Consider the following 16,657-nt stretch of genomic DNA (forward strand, 5'->3'; position numbering starts at 1 on the left):
CCATGTCTTAACACTTTTCCCTTCAACAACAGTTGCTTCAACAATCACTCCTTTGTGCTTGTACAGGTGGATCTGCTTTCCATCCATTCTTAAATTTTATAAATGTTCTAATGTAAAATAAGATAGACAAGGACATATTTACTATAACTTAATCTTTGGATCTACTGGTAATTTAAAATTCTACAAAAAATTTTTACCTATGCCTTCATTTCTTACTTTTTTCAATGTTAGTAAAACTGACAAACTTGTCAAATATGAAATATGGACTGTAAATATAAGACAATAATCTTTACTATTTTTCATATTTGCATACATAAATGCATGAGTATATATGTATATGTATGTATGTATGCCTGCATGTAAGTCTCTTGTTTTGGCCAATTAGAATAATAATCGAACAAATTCATAGCCTTGAGAATTGACCAACATGTAGATATTGTATATGAAAACTTAGTACTGTTGTCTTACCTCTGCTGTCTTTCTATCTTGGCTGCCATTTTAGGGCTAAGGGTGGCTTCTTCGTAGAGAGGCGGCATTACATTGGCAGGCAATGAGAAGGATGGTTGTATTTGTTGGATGTGTCTATTTTTATTAGTTCGCTGATATGCAGTGATGAGACGCCTCAACCGTGTGGTCAGAGCTGATGGAGTAGGCCAATAAACTTTATCCCCTTCCATCAATTGACCATCTATATTTAAAGAAACTCATATCAATAACAACAATAAAACCTAAGCAGATATTGTTTAAAGCTCACAGAAGTTGAAAATTTTATACTTATATTTTTTCCTTCAATCTGATTATAGGAAGTAAACCAACCAAATCTTTTATCATTAAAAAAAAAAAAAAGAAAAAAAAGAAAAAAAGTTGCTGGGCATGGTAGCACACACCTTTAATCCCAGCACTTGGGACACAGAGACCATCAGATCTCTGAGTCTGAAGCAAACATAATGAGTTCCAGGATAGCCACGGCTACATAGTGAGACCCTGTCTCAAAAGGAAAAAAAAAAAAGTTTATAGCTTTAAAAAGCATTACAATATAAGAGTTGCTCAAAGTAAGAAGAATATGATGGAAGTAGAGTCATGATGTTTCCTATCTGAATGGAATTTTTCTTGCACCGAAAATGCAGCTCTTGGAATTCCAGGTCTAATATATCGTTTGCCTTGCAAACATTCAATGACTTAAATAAATTAAAAGCCAAACAAAAATCAATGGGATGCTTAACACCATAACCCTATGGAACATGAAATTCTTTGAATTTATATCAATTTACAATCAAAGCAGTTTTAAAGCCATTAGGTAGAAAATTGTGTATTTAAATATATATTTTTAAAATCCACTATAAAGTCTGGGGATGTTGCTCAGTGGAAGACTGTTTGCCTAGCAAGCATAAAGCCCTGGGGTCTATTCCCAGCACTGTATAAAACTAGGAATGATAAATATGCTTGCAATCCTAGCACTTAGGAAGATCAGATACTCAAAGTCATCTTTAGCTATTCAATAACTTCTAGATCAGCCTGGGCTATGGGAGACCCTGTCCAAAAATACAAACAAATACCAAAAGCCTCAGCAAAACACCATAAAATCAAAATAACAGTAAAAACAGACCTTACTCAGTTAGCTTTGTAGAGACTGAGTAATAAGGTTGTTCCCTAATGTTCAAATGGAACTAATAAGAAATTAAATGCACCAATTCAATATCAATAATGCATTGATATTTAATGATTGACTCTAATATATAAGTTTAATAACCAAGGCATAGCCAAAGTGTCTAGCCTATAAGTTCAGAGCTAAGGATTTGCAAAAACCCAATAGTTGACCAATAGTGGTCAACATGACTACTACAAATTAGAAATATAAAAATGTGATTTGTTGATCTAATAGTTGCTGAGGATATGCATTTATAGCACTGCAACCTACCTCCATCTGCTATGACAAGATCTCCAGGTGAGGAAACATCATCCTTAAAAAAAAAAAAAAAAAGACAGACATTTGTAATAAAGTAACTGAATAAAAAAATAGAAGGTACCAAAGTTCTTCTTTATAATAGAGACCTTTCTTTCAACAACTTTTAAAAACCTGAGCTATGAATTAACCCAGGAACTTACTGAAATAATACTACACTCCCTAGCCCACAAAAAAATTTACATCAATCCACTTAGCAAAAACAAAACACAGTTTCTTGGTTGAGTTTTTACAATTACCATTTCTCTGTTGCCTGTGATATTTTAAATCAGTCACTAGTTACTAAAAGGACTTTCTTTTCTCTGAATCCTTCAAAGAGAGTTTCCCTTCCTTGAATCCTCCTTTAGTCCTGAGCTGCCTTAGGTTTTACTGTTGAGCTGCTTTTCACATTCTATGCATCATCTCAAAAGATACACTTATCCTTATTTACCAAACTTGTTTAGCTTGACCTGCTTGTATACAGATTCAACTTTTATCTGCCAACAGAACAGTTCAACTGGGCACCCCAGTGCTGTCTTAAATTTACACTGCTGCAGTTTATTCCAATAACCACTTGTTTCTACTGTTGCAGAAAGGGCTGCAGTTAGAAGCATGGCAACCCCTCACTGCAGATGAGCCTCTTTTGCTTTGATTGCCTTTAACCTTGCCTTGTTTGGAGCATGTATCAGGAAGTGGATTTCATATGACTAATACTGAGGATTCATGTCTTTTCAACTGATACCTGTTGTGGATATAAACATGTTTTTGTTTTAAATCCTAGGTGTGGGTTGTGGGACTGATGCAGATAGACCACAGCAGCAAACTATTTGCCTCGAGTGGGCTCTGAGAGGAGCTCTTTGCCACCTGCAGATAGTTTAAATCTGAGGACTCTCTCTCGAGAATAAATGCCAGAGTTCAGAGTGTTGGAGCTCTGAGAAAGGACAAAGCTGCTGTTGCTTCCCCTCTGCAGCTTCCTGGTTGCTGTTGATGCTGTGAGACAAGAAGTTGGACTGGCTCCACGGAACCTGATGACCCTAGTCAGCAGGAAACAGCTAAGAGAACTGTGGCCCCTCTTGCACTAACCATTTCTCTGTCCTACCTGGTGTTGGGGTGTTGGAAGAGATTGGGGTGGAATAAGGAGAAATATAAAAAAATGTAAATAAGAGCTTTTAAAAACTATGCCCAAACTATACCTCTTTCCAACAGTGTCCCTTCTGCATGATAGCCACCCATTCGTTTTGTGCTGTCTGCTAGGCACATGACACGTAGCATTATACTACCCCATCTCTCAACTTTCCTTTGACAGTCAATATGACATTAAGGTTTATAAGGAGAAGAAACTATAGACCAATGCTACAGGAGAAAAGGCAACACTTACTTCCTACTGCTGGGGAAGTCCTCTACTGCTCAGCTCCCAGCGCAGCCTCTTCTGGAGCTCACCTCCTGCTATATAAGCTGCTCTTCCTACCAATTGCTAACCTGAGTACTTTCTGGAAGAATGTCTATAGTAAGGCTTTTCTTGGGAAAAGTGTTCTTGGCAACTCTAAGGCATATTTCCAGTCACTTGTAGTGATATTTCTAGTAAGATGCTCCTGTGTGGACTCATAGTAACTTGTTGGCCCATTTAGTGAGCAATGGCCATGTCTTCCCATTGTGGTCTGGATTTCATCCATACAAGGATGGGAATCATCCTTGTGGGCTCTGAGTATTATGAATGGTAGATTACCACTCTCTTAATTTTTTCACATTTATTTATGTATTATCTTTACTTATTTATGACTGTGTGCATGTATGTATGTTAATCATGGTGTACATGTGTAAGCCACAGGAAAACTTGAAGAAGTTTGTTCTCTCTCACCACCATTGAGGTTTCAGTTATTAGAGTTGGCAGCAAGCACCCTCATATTCTGAGCCATCTCACTGGCCCTACATCCTCCTTTTATCTAATGTTCTCATACTTATTTCACTCTTTATAAGCCAAATTCTCATTACTGAAATCCTACTATTACAGCTAGTAATCATTTACACTAACTTTCTTATGGCATTTTAGGATCCTTCTAGGCTCTATCCTTTATGGTAATCCTTTACATAGAGGTTTAATTTCTATGTCGTCAGGTTTACCTTAGTATCTACTTTTACTCAGTTTTCAGGTTTTGTCCCAAGATGTTACACTTCTTAGTTTTAAGAAGTGTGAAATTCAGGCAAACCGCATCATGTTTACATGTTCAAGCCAGCCTTCATCTGGGCTTGAATGAGATGTCAGGCAATCTTAAATGACTATCTGCGATGTTTGTCAACTTGAGTTGATCACTTATTTATAAGGAATATCTAATACTGAGACTTAAAATGTGATCTAAAACATACCTCTATATCATCTTTAAAGAAAGCTGGGGCAGGTTTGTATTCTGGGTCTTCCACATCCCTGTTAGAATAACAAAAGTTCTAATTATTGTGATGGACTAATGATTTCTCAGCTTGTCTTAAAGATCAAACTGATTCCCAACACCATAGAAAAAGCCAGGTATGGCAGTACATACTTGTGATCCCAATGGTAGGAGGGCACAGAGGGTCTCTGGGGCTTGCTTACTTACCAACTTTGCCTAATCAGTGAAGCCTTAAGCTCTCAAAAACAAACAAAAGTAGGCAAGTCCTAAAGAATAATACTTGAGGTTGACCATGCTCTCATGCACATGGTCAAGTGCACAGAAAGTCAACACAAAACACATGATGATAAACCTCAGGTTGGAAGTAGGTTTGGTGGTTTAGAGCACTTGTTGCTCTTATGGCGAACCAGGTTTGATTTCTATCACCCACAAAAGTGGTTCTCAAGTCTCTCTAAGTCCTGGGGATCCAAAGCCCTATTCTGACATTTGAAGGCACCAGGGAAACAAATGTTATACATATATACATGCAAGCAAAACATATAAAGTAATAAAATAATTAAATCTAGAGGAAAAAAGATAAACCTCACTAACAAAGATATGTTCAAGATGGAAACAACACAAACAGAGAATGAGCATAGATACATACCCATCCATGAAGTCATTTGCTCTCTGCTCAGCAGCAACAGCTTTGTCATCAGGTTTTCCCACTCTTTCCAAGAAGCATAACGCTGGGTCTGCTCGGATGGTGTTATATTTTTCATAACCTGGAAGCACCACCAGTTACACAGGTGTAGAGGACAGAAAGAGTTGTGTAAATACATGGATCCCTTATATGTGGAATGAATGATATATTGGGAAGGAACATTATATTCAAGTAATATAGTTAAAGTCTTGAAATCATCATATTACACAGTCTAATAATACTTATAAAAATTTTAAATGTATCTGTTACAATGGAAAATAGAAGGAGGGCCCAGTAGTGGTCTTAGCACCTGTGTTAGGCTGGTAACAAGAGCCTTTAATTTCTGCTCATGCTGGTCCAACACTCACTTTTGGATGACTTGGGCTTTGCATGCACAGGCACACACACATCATTAAAAATAAAATCTTAAACAATAAGAATAAAAACAGAGCTGCAGAGATGGTTCAACAATCAGAGCGCTATTATTCTTGCTGAAGACCCAGGTTCGGTTCCCAGCACCCACATAGAGTCTCACAACCATCCTTAATTCTGACATCCTTAAATCTGGTGCCACCTTCTGGCATCTGAAGGTGCCAGGCACACATGTAGAGCACATACATTCATGGAGACAAAACACTCAAATATAAAATAATAAATACAGGTAAAAAAACAACAACAAATACATATAAAGCAATAAGATAAACTGATCATATGTAAAGTTCACATAACTCTAAGAGAGGAAACTTGTAAGACTGACAGCCCAGAGGGCAAGTCACATTTGCCAACTTTGACAGTCTATGGTCTTAATGATTATATGTGGTGTGTGTGTGTATGTGTGTGTGACTGGAGCAAAACTGTAAGTGAAAACCATAAACTAAGAAACAGTGGGGTTCCTTCATCCATAGAAAGTTTTCTTCCCCATCCCCCCTTACCTTACTTACCATGCTTAAAAACCCCAATAAGAAGTGACTTATCAGCATCAAAGTCCCACCACGCAGCAGGAACCTCTGAATGGTCTGGCTCTGGTACCCACACATCAATGTCACTTAAAAACAGCACAACATCGTGAAATTTATAAATATGTGTAAAGGAGGCAAAGGGTATAAATGACACAACATCAACAAAGATACCATGAAATGAACTAACATTCATCACATTCAACAAAACAAACACATTTCAGCCACCATTCCTATCTGGTTTCTATAAGACGCTCTTCTCACCCACACACACAAAGCACTTCTCCAGAACGCTATGGTAGTGAACAGCTGGGTAAAAAATCTTATGGTCAAACACGTTGAATATGAGAAAATAGGTTCTAAAGGGTCAAAGGAACTGCTTTGTGTTGCAAAATAAAGTTATGGCTCATCCAAGATCAGTTTGTATTAAGAAGATCACACTTAAAATTTAGGCTTTTGATTCACAATTTAATGAAACCATACAAACCACTACTTTTGTATTTATATAACCAGTATTCTGATATAAAATGACAATGTCAGATTATTACAGACTCTGATAATAATCCATAAATTTTGGCAATTTGGTTGCTTTCATGAGTAGGAAAGAGCTGGTGAACTCATGTCCTCCCTCCTACCCTGTGAGACGATTCTCCCTGAAGCATTCTCCAAAGAACACAGGTGACACACTAAAGTGACCTGTAGGTCTGGTAATTTCTTCATCAGTGATTCAGAACATGTATAGGCTAAAAGATACATTCCTAGTATTTGATGATTGGGAAGTATCATGTGTGTGTCCGTGTTCGTGTGCACATTTCCTGATGTTCAGTAGTCAAAGAGTAGAAACTGAATGGGGTATAAAAAAAAAAAAAGACTGAGAATTTTGCTACTTGATTTCATGAAAACTATCAATTTTTTAAGATTAAGAGAGATAATATAATACAAACTAATGCCGTCTCCATCTTAACTGGTAATAATTAAGTTCTATGACAAATGTTCTTTTGTAATTTGGCTGTCATATAAAATGAAGCTGACAAATGGTCTGTGTGCTCTTGGACTAGGTAAAGAACTCTTTACGTGATCAGAAATTGCATTGAAAGAGAAGGTGTGGACAATGAAAAGAAAGCATTCCAAGTGCTTCGTAAATAAAGAACAAGCAGCTCATTTTTGTTGTTCACAATTGTTTTCAGAAGTATTTAGTCCACAGTGAAACTGTGGGTTAAACAACCTCTAACCTGTCAGCAGTCAAGCAGATACTTTTTTATAACTTTGTTATAAAACATGCCAAAACTGGAAAATGTGGGGGTTAGTAGAAAAAGAGAGAGAAAAAAAATAATTTTCTTGATATTTGTTAAAAGTTAAAAAAGATAATGAAACATAGCTAAAGTATGTTTATTTTTGATGGAGTTTCTAACTCAAAGGAGAAAACGGAAAACTGGATCAGACAGTCTGACTTGTTCACCACCAGGTGGCGCAGTAAGTCCAGCCCATTGTGATAAACAGATCAGCAATGTTCCTGCTTATGAAAACATCAATCAGTAGTACACACAGCTCATGGTTCAAACCTGAGTGCCACATGAGTATGAGGTGTTTGTAAACTGTTAGCAAAAGGAAAATAGCACAGACTTTCATCTGTTGTTTATTTTTCAAAGTTCTTTGTTCTGTTCCGTTTTTTTTTTTTTGTTTGTTTGTTTGTTTGTTTGTTTTTCCCTGAAGGCAGTGTCTTGCTATGTAGGCAAGTCTAATTAGAATTCACTGTGTAGATCAGGCTGACCGGAAACTTTTGTTCATTTTGCTTCATACTTCCATGTGATTGATTTTTGCCTTTAGAAATGGTGTAACATTTTCTGTAAAAGGACCTTTTAAAACTTCCTTAGGTTAAATCTTTCATTCAAAATACATTTAGTATTATTTATTTATTCATTTATTTATTATTAGTTACATTTTGTTAACTCTGAATCCCAGCTGCATCCCGCTCCCTCATTCCTTCCCAAACCCTCCCTCGCTCCCACATTTAGTATTAATAACTAAACTGAATTAGAACGGATGCCCCTGCCTTTGTAAAGAGGCACCTGCAGTAATTTATGATCAATGGCATGATACACAATTAGAGTATGTGCCCCAACAGACTTGGAGAGACAGAAAGACAGTCCACATGACTAAGGAAAAGGAGGAGTCAAACAGAACAAGGAAAGAAGGAAAATATTCTAAGTAAAAGTATCCAATCACAGCATCTGTGAGAAATGTAAATAAGACACATTAAAAAGAAATAGACACAGGCTTGAGATAGAGATCTGAGCATATTAGGATAGAAATAAAAGCTTAAGCCACCAAGATGACAAGCCCCAAATAATTACAGCTGAGCGGCAGGTGATGTGCGATAGCTAATCTCAAATGTCAAGCTGATGTGCTCTAGATGACCCAGGAGAGAAGCTTGTGGGGATTATTCTAAATGACCAGCAGAGGGAAAAGCTGTTCCCTCTTAGTAGCACCATTCCCTGAGCTTGGATCCTAAACTGTATAAGAGGAAAGTGAGCTGAGCACAGGTGCTCATTAGTCTCTGCTTCCTGGCTGAGACAGTCACATGGCCAGCTGCTTCAAGTTCCTGCTGTGCTCCCCTCCTCAACATGATGAATATACTTTTCAAAAGAAGTTAGTCTATGAAATTAAAGAGAGTACTAATATGGTGGACATGATATTGTGTTCAAAAGTGATGCATGTTATACATTTGCATTTAAGATAAGGGAGATATAAACTTGATAAGACCCAAAGAGAAATAGATTTGTTTTTAAAAAGAAAAGTATGGAACAATCAACAGAGCAGTGAATAGGAGACAGTGACTAGGACCTGGTGGGTATAGGAAGTAGCATGAATACTTATGGATGATAATATTTTTAAAAAGCAATGAAAGAAAAAAGTAAAAAAGAAATAAAAAGTAGAAAAGAAAGAAAAAAAAGGAAAGAATTTACAGCTGTATTCACTGTCTATGCTAAGAAATACTTTTGTGCAATCATGAAAAGAAAGATTAATTAGAACAGGCTAATAAAAAAGTTCAAAGAAATAAGTAGAAACATAAAACCCAGGAATCTGTTGAGAAGAGCAGCATAAAAATGGAGCGGTAAGATACATATTATGGTTATAGACATTCTTTCCCTTTTTATGTTAAGTGAGTAATATGAAAATGTGGGTACAAGAGAGAAAGGAAAGGGCTCAGGAAAGAAAGATTACTGCAGAAGCAAGGTTCTTAAGAAAACAGGAAAGATGTGCTCCAAGGCAGTAAACTGGCAAAGCAGAGATATTTCTACTTCTGTATGAGGGGACGGGTAGAGAGACACAGATGCACACAGGTCTTGGCTGGTGATTTTTTTCTGTGAAATATTATTAGACATTATTGGTGATTTGGAAGGGTGCTTTGAAGAGACAGGTACAAATAATTCTCTTAAAAACAAAGAAAAGGAGTTTACTAGCCAATGTGGTTAAATAGTCTGTACCTCATTTCATTTGATTTTGAATACTCATGGATTAGAAGGAAATCTATTTCCCATTATGTGTGGCTTTTTTCTAGCCATGTTCAGTTGCTTAGAGAAAGGCAATAAATAGGTGGATAATTTAGTTTCACCTAACCTGAAATTACAATAGGTATATGAAAAAGAGAGACAGGCAAGTAATAGGGTTAAGGAATTCAGTTAATATCCTGGAGAATACAACTAAATTATGAGGGAAAAGAGAGGGACATGAAAGGTAATGTATAGTGACTAAGTGGTGAGAAGATCCTGTGATGAGGCTAAAGGGTTATAAGGAAAAATACCCATCTCCTTCCCCACTCCCTCCGTCAGACAGGGTTCTCTGTGTAGCTCTGGCTATCCGAGACTCACTTTGTAGACCAGGCTGGCCTCAAACTCACAGATACACCTGTCCCTACTTTCCAAGTGCTGGAATTAAAGGCTTGTTTCACTGCGCCTGGCTAAGTACCCAAGTCTTAAGAGAGTTGGAAAGGAAGAAGCAATGGTCAAAAGTCACCCTCAGTGGGATAGCAGGATCGAGTGTACAAGCATACATGTGACAGAGAAAGATGACTGACTGTACAGCAGAAACAGGTCAAGAGCCCAGGAGCCCAGGGTGCTGCTAGGGTCTCAGGTAGCCACTGTATTAGAAGAAAACAAGAAAAGAATGAGCACAGGATAGTTAAGTTTCTATTTGTTGCTGGAAGCTGAGGTTATTCTGCTTGATGGCTTCCTTACATTTAGTTCCTGAGCAGGGGTTAAATAAATAGGTGGTCGAGGTGTATACTAGTACAAGCTTAAAACAGATGCTGCAGAGAACAGAGGAGAAACCAACACACTGCTCATAGTTAAGAAGCAAGATGAAACAAGACATGGAAAATTCCTACTAGCACTTCCTTGGCGACTTATCTAAGCATGCATCAAAGCGTAGTCTCATTTCTGTTCACTGATACCATAAGCTGCTTATGGATGAATATTCATTTTTCTTTATCTTCAGTGTTTCACAGTGCTGAAAGTACCCAAAATTGGTCCTGGGCCAGAGGCATAGACAAGTGGTAAAGCACTCGCGCAGCATACACAGCACCCTGGGTTTGATCCCAGAAACACACACATATACACACACACAGCCCAGCTGTTTCTGAAGAAAAGAACTAATCATCTATTTCATGGGTCACTGCCTGAATGGCATTTTGGCTTCATACAATTCTTCAAGTTAGTACTACCATTTTTCTTGTGGCATTTTATAACAAAGCCAACGATGAGAGTAATAGAAAAAAGGCAAGGGTCAATTCTCTATAGCTAGGGGATTTTCCTCCACTGAATGAAAGAGCCATGCAATTTCCTGTCCCTGTATAGTTTTTGCTTTATTGTGTTGCTAAAACATTTAAATTACCTTGCATCAACTCCGTCAAATACTTTTTGACACTCATTTCCAATGACTTCTTGCTTTAGGTAGTACAGCATCCTTACACGAAGCAAGACTCTATAAGTAAGTAAGTAAATAAATAAACAAATAAATACACATATAAATACATAAATGAATAAAAGAGCCAAAGGAGACAAAGATATTATTAACTAAAAAAAAAAAAAAAAATGGGGAGGTGTCTATAGACTTTGGATAATTTTTTGTTTTGTTTGTTTGTTTGAGAGAGGATTTGCTATGCAGCTTTAGGTGGCCTGGAACTTGCTGAGTAGAATTATAGATGAAGTTGCCTTCCACCACTTTCTCACTACCAGAAAACAGGTGTGTGCACTACTCCTTGACTACATAGTCTTTTAATATTAAGGTAATGATTATGTATGATCAATAGACCCTCATTACCGATGCTACCCAAAAGAAACTGCAGGGAAGAGACAATTTTATCTGGAGATTAATATTTTTTGCTGATATATATAAGATGTTTCATGATTACTGAAGGTACCATATGCAGCTAAGATCTTAGGCATGCTATCACTAGACTTTATATATAGGTTTTATATCAGTACATTAAAGAAAGTAAATGTTTAACAAACAATTTCAAGGCTACCCTCCACCTACTTGTTGCAGTGGTGCTTTACATGTTTCTTGTAACCCTCATCTTGAAGGAGCTGCTCAGGATTATACTTTCGAAGCCACTCTGCTTTCTGTATATCAAACGAGCTTGTCTGAGTCTTTACCTTCTTTCCCTTTCGGCCCCTGGGCACAGGAGCTGAGAGGCCTGTTAAGGTGAAAAGTACAACTGAAATCAGAAATAACTTGAATAAAAAGCTCTGACTTGAAAGATTTTTCCCCCCAATGCAAGAGAGTGCTGGAGACTTTCTGGGGTCCCTGCATATTATGGAGAGGTCTTTACAACAGTAATGGGAATAGTACTCAATGGTCTCAAGTCAAACACAATGCATGTGGTTTTATAAGATTAAGTCAAATTTCACAAATAGAGACAATACTCATTTTGGTTTTGTCTGGCTTCATAACCAAACCCTCTCTTTTACTGTAGATTCACTAGTTGTAAAATTTCTCCTCTTGCTTTCCAGAATTTGCTTTATTCATAACATGGAACAGTCTAGCTTTGAGACAGCTCAGGTCATTTTTATGTCCTTGAGAGTTTTATGTGAATTTCTTTAAAGAATGAAAGATTATCACTGTTCAAGTTATCACATGTGCCACACTCACTCAGTTTTCCAGAAAATGAAATCAACTACAACTGAAGTCCATACAGTCCTCTTGGGTCTATCCCAGGAACCAGCAATATATGAATTCATGCTTATTCCTTATGTATCATATTACATATGCTTATGAAATATTTTGTATTTGTTGTATGATGTTGTTTCTAGATCTTTTGTCCTGCCACCTACTTATGAAGCATAGAAGCTGTAGGATGTATTCGTATTAACTCGTGAGGACTTAGTTCAGCAGCTTTAACTGTACTGTAGTAATTTACAGTGTGATCAGAGGGCTCATTTTATTAATCTCCAGGATGGCTGATTTGTTTCACTCTTAATTCTTGACAATTAATGATGCCATTTTGACTATGTCATCTGATTTTTACCTTATTGGTAAATAGAACCAGTAAATTAAAAGAAAGGTTTTTTTTTTTTTCATTTTTAAAAATTATCTTTTAAGCTATAGACAGGTGGTAGGGGAGGAGAACTGCCCCTTTCAGTAGACTAGGAGAAGAGATTGGGGGGAAAGAGAGAAGGAGGGTGGGACTGGGAGGAGTTGAGGGAGTGGGCTACAATCAGGATATTCAATGAATAAATTGTGAAAAATAGATAAACAAACAAATAAAAGAAACTCAAAACAATACACTTCATTATGAAGGAATGGGTAGAGCTTGTGACTATAGGATCAAGAGTTTGGCAGCTATTATATGTAGTTTTGCACCTGGTCTTTAGCCTTCTTCCTGTAGGACTGCCCTAGCAGTGCATATACTTATTTCCAACCTTCACACCCATACAAACAATCTTTACTCTCTCCAGAAAAAAGCATCAGACTGCCTAGAATCTGGCTATAAGTAACGAGGGTGCTAGGGACCTGACCTCCTTTAAGCAGCTGTCTTCACAGCCCTTATCTTTTCATGTCCATTTTTAGAGGTTCCTGATGTTACAAATTCTTGTGTGAAACACATCAGAGTTTTTGCCTTTTTCAACCAGTGACTAAGATTTTTTTCAATTCTTTCAATGTTAATAAAATTGCCAGCACCTCTATTTGCTTCCATGTTCCTAAAATCTTATTGTTATTTCTTCTCCCTATTTTTGAAGGTTTATGCCTATTTTTAAAATGTGGACTACAAGCATATACAAAACCAGATGTAACAGTATGATGGAATCCTCATATTCTACTATCCAATTTCAATAACCATTAATGCCTGGACAATTTGTTTAATCTATACTTTCTCCAACCCCTCATAAATCAAAGGTAGCTTTCATTTAATTCATTAATCTATTTGTTACCTTTATCTAAAAGACAAGGTGTCACTAAACACGTCTGGAAATGGAGTAACAAATACTTTTAATATTGCATATTTTAATGTACAATCATCTAATAAAGATAATAAATTTTCCCTGGGTTGTTTGTCTCAGTCATGATATAAATTAAGGCCTCTAAATGTAACAGGTTGCTAAGACACATCTCTTTTAAGTTACAGTGAGTTTTCTTAGTGCTCCTAATACTGGGGACAGATAGTTCATTGCTGGTAGAAACTGTCTATGTAAACCTAGAATTCCCACTAGATACCTATAACATGCTTGAAGTCGAGATGTTTAACAGTGGGTGGGAGGGCTGGGGCACAGGATTATCTCCAGTTGAGACCTACTGGTGTACAGATTGTCTCCCTCAACCATTCCCAGTCCTACAATTAATTTGTTGAAAATGTGAAGTCTTCTGTTCTATAGAGATGATCAACCTTATATTTCCTCCTTTATTTTATACATGAGTTTTTAGGGAAGAGTGTAATCATGTTTGTGTGATTTTTTCCACCATTACCAAAATGCTAGTTTCTTCAAATTAATAATTTATCTCCTAAACTGACCATCCCATCCAAACAAATGCTTGCTGCTGTGCTATCCTGGAAGAATATAATGGTTACAGCAGTACTTCAAAGAGTTTATTACAACCTGTAGCTTTAGTTAATTTTTATATATATCCTATGTCTATCCTCCTAGCTTAAATGAAAGGTTGTAGAGCTTAGGAATCTTCTCTCTCTCTTTAAATACAACACATACATTATACAAGAATATATTCTAGACAAGGATTAAATATTTTGTGATTCAGAAGAACAAAACTATAACATACAGCCTGGAGTCCAGGACAGCCAGGGCTACATGGAGAAACCCTGTCTCAAAAGAACAAAATAAAGCGAGACTATAGCATAATTTTACAAGCATAAAAACTTTTCCTTTTTATAGAAAGTGAAATTGTTTTATGGTAAAATTTTATTATATACACAAAGGAACATTCTGTTATCAAAGCTGTGAAGAAAAACACTTGATATCCCAATGATAGTATTACAAACTAGTCACTTTAGACAGCAAAGTATTACTGTTTCACATACTCCAACAGACATACTGATCCTGGGGACTCTATTAAAAAACAGATTATGATTCAAAGTCTAAGGCCTTAAAGTTCTGTGCTTACAAGATCCCAGGAGATGATATGATTGACCCAAAGACCATATTTAAGGTACTAACGACACAAATACCCTCAATAGAGAAAGATTTACCCACAGGCATGAAGAGTATGCAGAGCTCCTTCCTGCACTTGTTTTCAACTGTGCCAAACTGGAACAGAATGCTCACCACTCAAGAAACTTCAAGTCAAACACCCATACCATGGAGTACCAAGGAAAAGATAAGAAATGAGACACAACTATATAGACTTATCTTGATATACTGTGAGTTCAACAGTTTGCAAAGTGATACAAATTTACCAGTAACATAAAACACCCCCTGCCCCAATCTACAATATTGGAATTTTCTGAAGCTCACTGCCCATATTACTTTAAATTTTTACATGAGATACATTAAGTATTATTGATACAAGATTATTTTTAAAGAAAGATATACTTGCCTAAGTGATTTTGTAGCTCCCGTGTTTGGCCATCTTCAGTGGGAGTGATGAGATCCCATATAAAACCTTTAATTTTCTCATCACCTCGATAGTGAATGAGGCAATAGGTCAAAAGAGCTCGGCAAATGATTTCTACATCATGTTCGTTCAGCTGCCGTTTAAAACGTCCATGAGATAGAATCTCTCTCCATCGGCCCCACCTGGTTAAAAAAGGGACCATCACAGAAATACTGGCTTCAGTCTGGGCAAAAAACATAACTCATGCATAAAAGCCATAAAAAGGTAAAATTATGTCATTATAAAGTTTTACTAATGCTTTCTCTTGAGCATAGAGCAAAGAAAAATGAGGTAAATTGACACTGCTTTGTATTACTAACTTGAGTGAGGAGCGTGACGTGACTCACTCAGAACATTGTGAAGACAGTACAATACATACTAAACACGGAAACTTAGGGTACTTTAAAATAGATTTCATTGATTCTAATAATATTGAAAATAGTATTTAAGTTTGTATATAATTAATTATGACAAATACTAAACATAACATTCTTACCCATAAACCAGCAGGTTTTTCTCAACTCTAAAGCATTCAGTTCTTCCGTAGCCATTGGACCGGTCACAGGGTCTCCGGAGTTTGGGTTTTTCTTCTCCTTCACTTTCAGCTTCAGATAATTCAGCCAATTCATCTTTTGTGGCACTAAAGGGTCTCGTTTGCTTCCTAATTCTTGGGGTGTCGATAACTAAACTATTCTGTAAAATTTAATGTCACATTTAAGGAAGGTGCTTTAACTATTTACAAAAAAACTTTTCAACTTTTCTCACTTTTTAAAATTCATTTATATTTTTATAAATTATAGTTTATTCACTTTGTAGCCCCACTGTAGCCCCTCCCTCAGCCCCTCCCAATCCTACCCTTCCTTCCTCATTTCCTCCCTTGCCCCTCCCCAAGTCCACTGATAGGCTAAGGTCAGAGGAAAGGGGAGGAGGGCCTCGCCTATCAAGTCTCATCAGGACTGGCTACATTGTTCAACTTTTAAATTACAGAAACAATAGTAATAGAAAAAAAATTGGTAACTAACAGATCGACTACCCTATCAAGTCATACTTTCGGGCTGGAGAGATGGCTCAGAGGTTAAGAGCACTGGCTGCTCTTCCAGAGGTCCTGAGTTCAATTCCCAGCAACCACATGGTGGCTCATGACCATCTATAGTAAGATCTGGTGCTGTCTTCTGGTGTAGAGGTGTACATGTGAGTATAACACTATATATATATATAATCAATAAATAAAATACTTTCTTTTAAAAGTGTTGTGATAAATGTTTAATTTACATCATATAATACATGCACTAAAAACAATTGGCATTTTCTATCATTAGTATAAAAATTACTGTGCTTCTATAATAATCATAATATATTTTAGGCTCGTTTTCAACTTTACAATTTGTCTTACCTAAAGCTAATTAATAACTTAATTTGTTATTGCTTATAACTTTAGAATAAATAATGCTAAAGAAAATCTTTTTTGACCTAAGTTTATCTTAAAGACAAAAGGAAAATAAAATGTGGAGGAATTGAAATGCTATTCAAATGTTATGAATATTTTGCATAGCTAGAAATGTTTAGTTCTTTACAAAATAATTATGCT

General features: G+C 36.6%; 1 protein-coding gene across 12 annotated transcripts in view; it reads right to left on the reverse strand.

Moving 5' to 3' along the window:
- The window catches only part of Chd9 (chromodomain helicase DNA binding protein 9), a 209,112-nt gene that overhangs the window by 26,843 nt on the left and 165,612 nt on the right, over nucleotides 1-16,657 (reverse strand). For all 12 annotated transcript variants that reach the window (XM_060392237.1, XM_060392236.1, XM_060392234.1 and 9 more), the window contains 9 exons: nucleotides 15,566-15,762; nucleotides 15,013-15,212; nucleotides 11,503-11,662; nucleotides 10,858-10,947; nucleotides 5,950-6,053; nucleotides 4,973-5,090; nucleotides 4,307-4,364; nucleotides 1,919-1,961; nucleotides 469-688 (listed from right to left, as the gene is read on the reverse strand). In XM_060392237.1, coding sequence (XP_060248220.1) covers nucleotides 469-688; nucleotides 1,919-1,961; nucleotides 4,307-4,364; nucleotides 4,973-5,090; nucleotides 5,950-6,053; nucleotides 10,858-10,947; nucleotides 11,503-11,662; nucleotides 15,013-15,212; nucleotides 15,566-15,762 — 1,190 coding nt within the window. The remainder of the gene's footprint in view (nucleotides 1-468; nucleotides 689-1,918; nucleotides 1,962-4,306; nucleotides 4,365-4,972; nucleotides 5,091-5,949; nucleotides 6,054-10,857; nucleotides 10,948-11,502; nucleotides 11,663-15,012; nucleotides 15,213-15,565; nucleotides 15,763-16,657) is intronic.

The sequence above is a fragment of the Meriones unguiculatus genome, chromosome 10 (assembly GCF_030254825.1).
Source record: "Meriones unguiculatus strain TT.TT164.6M chromosome 10, Bangor_MerUng_6.1, whole genome shotgun sequence".
NCBI classification, from domain to species: Eukaryota; Metazoa; Chordata; class Mammalia; order Rodentia; family Muridae; genus Meriones; species Meriones unguiculatus.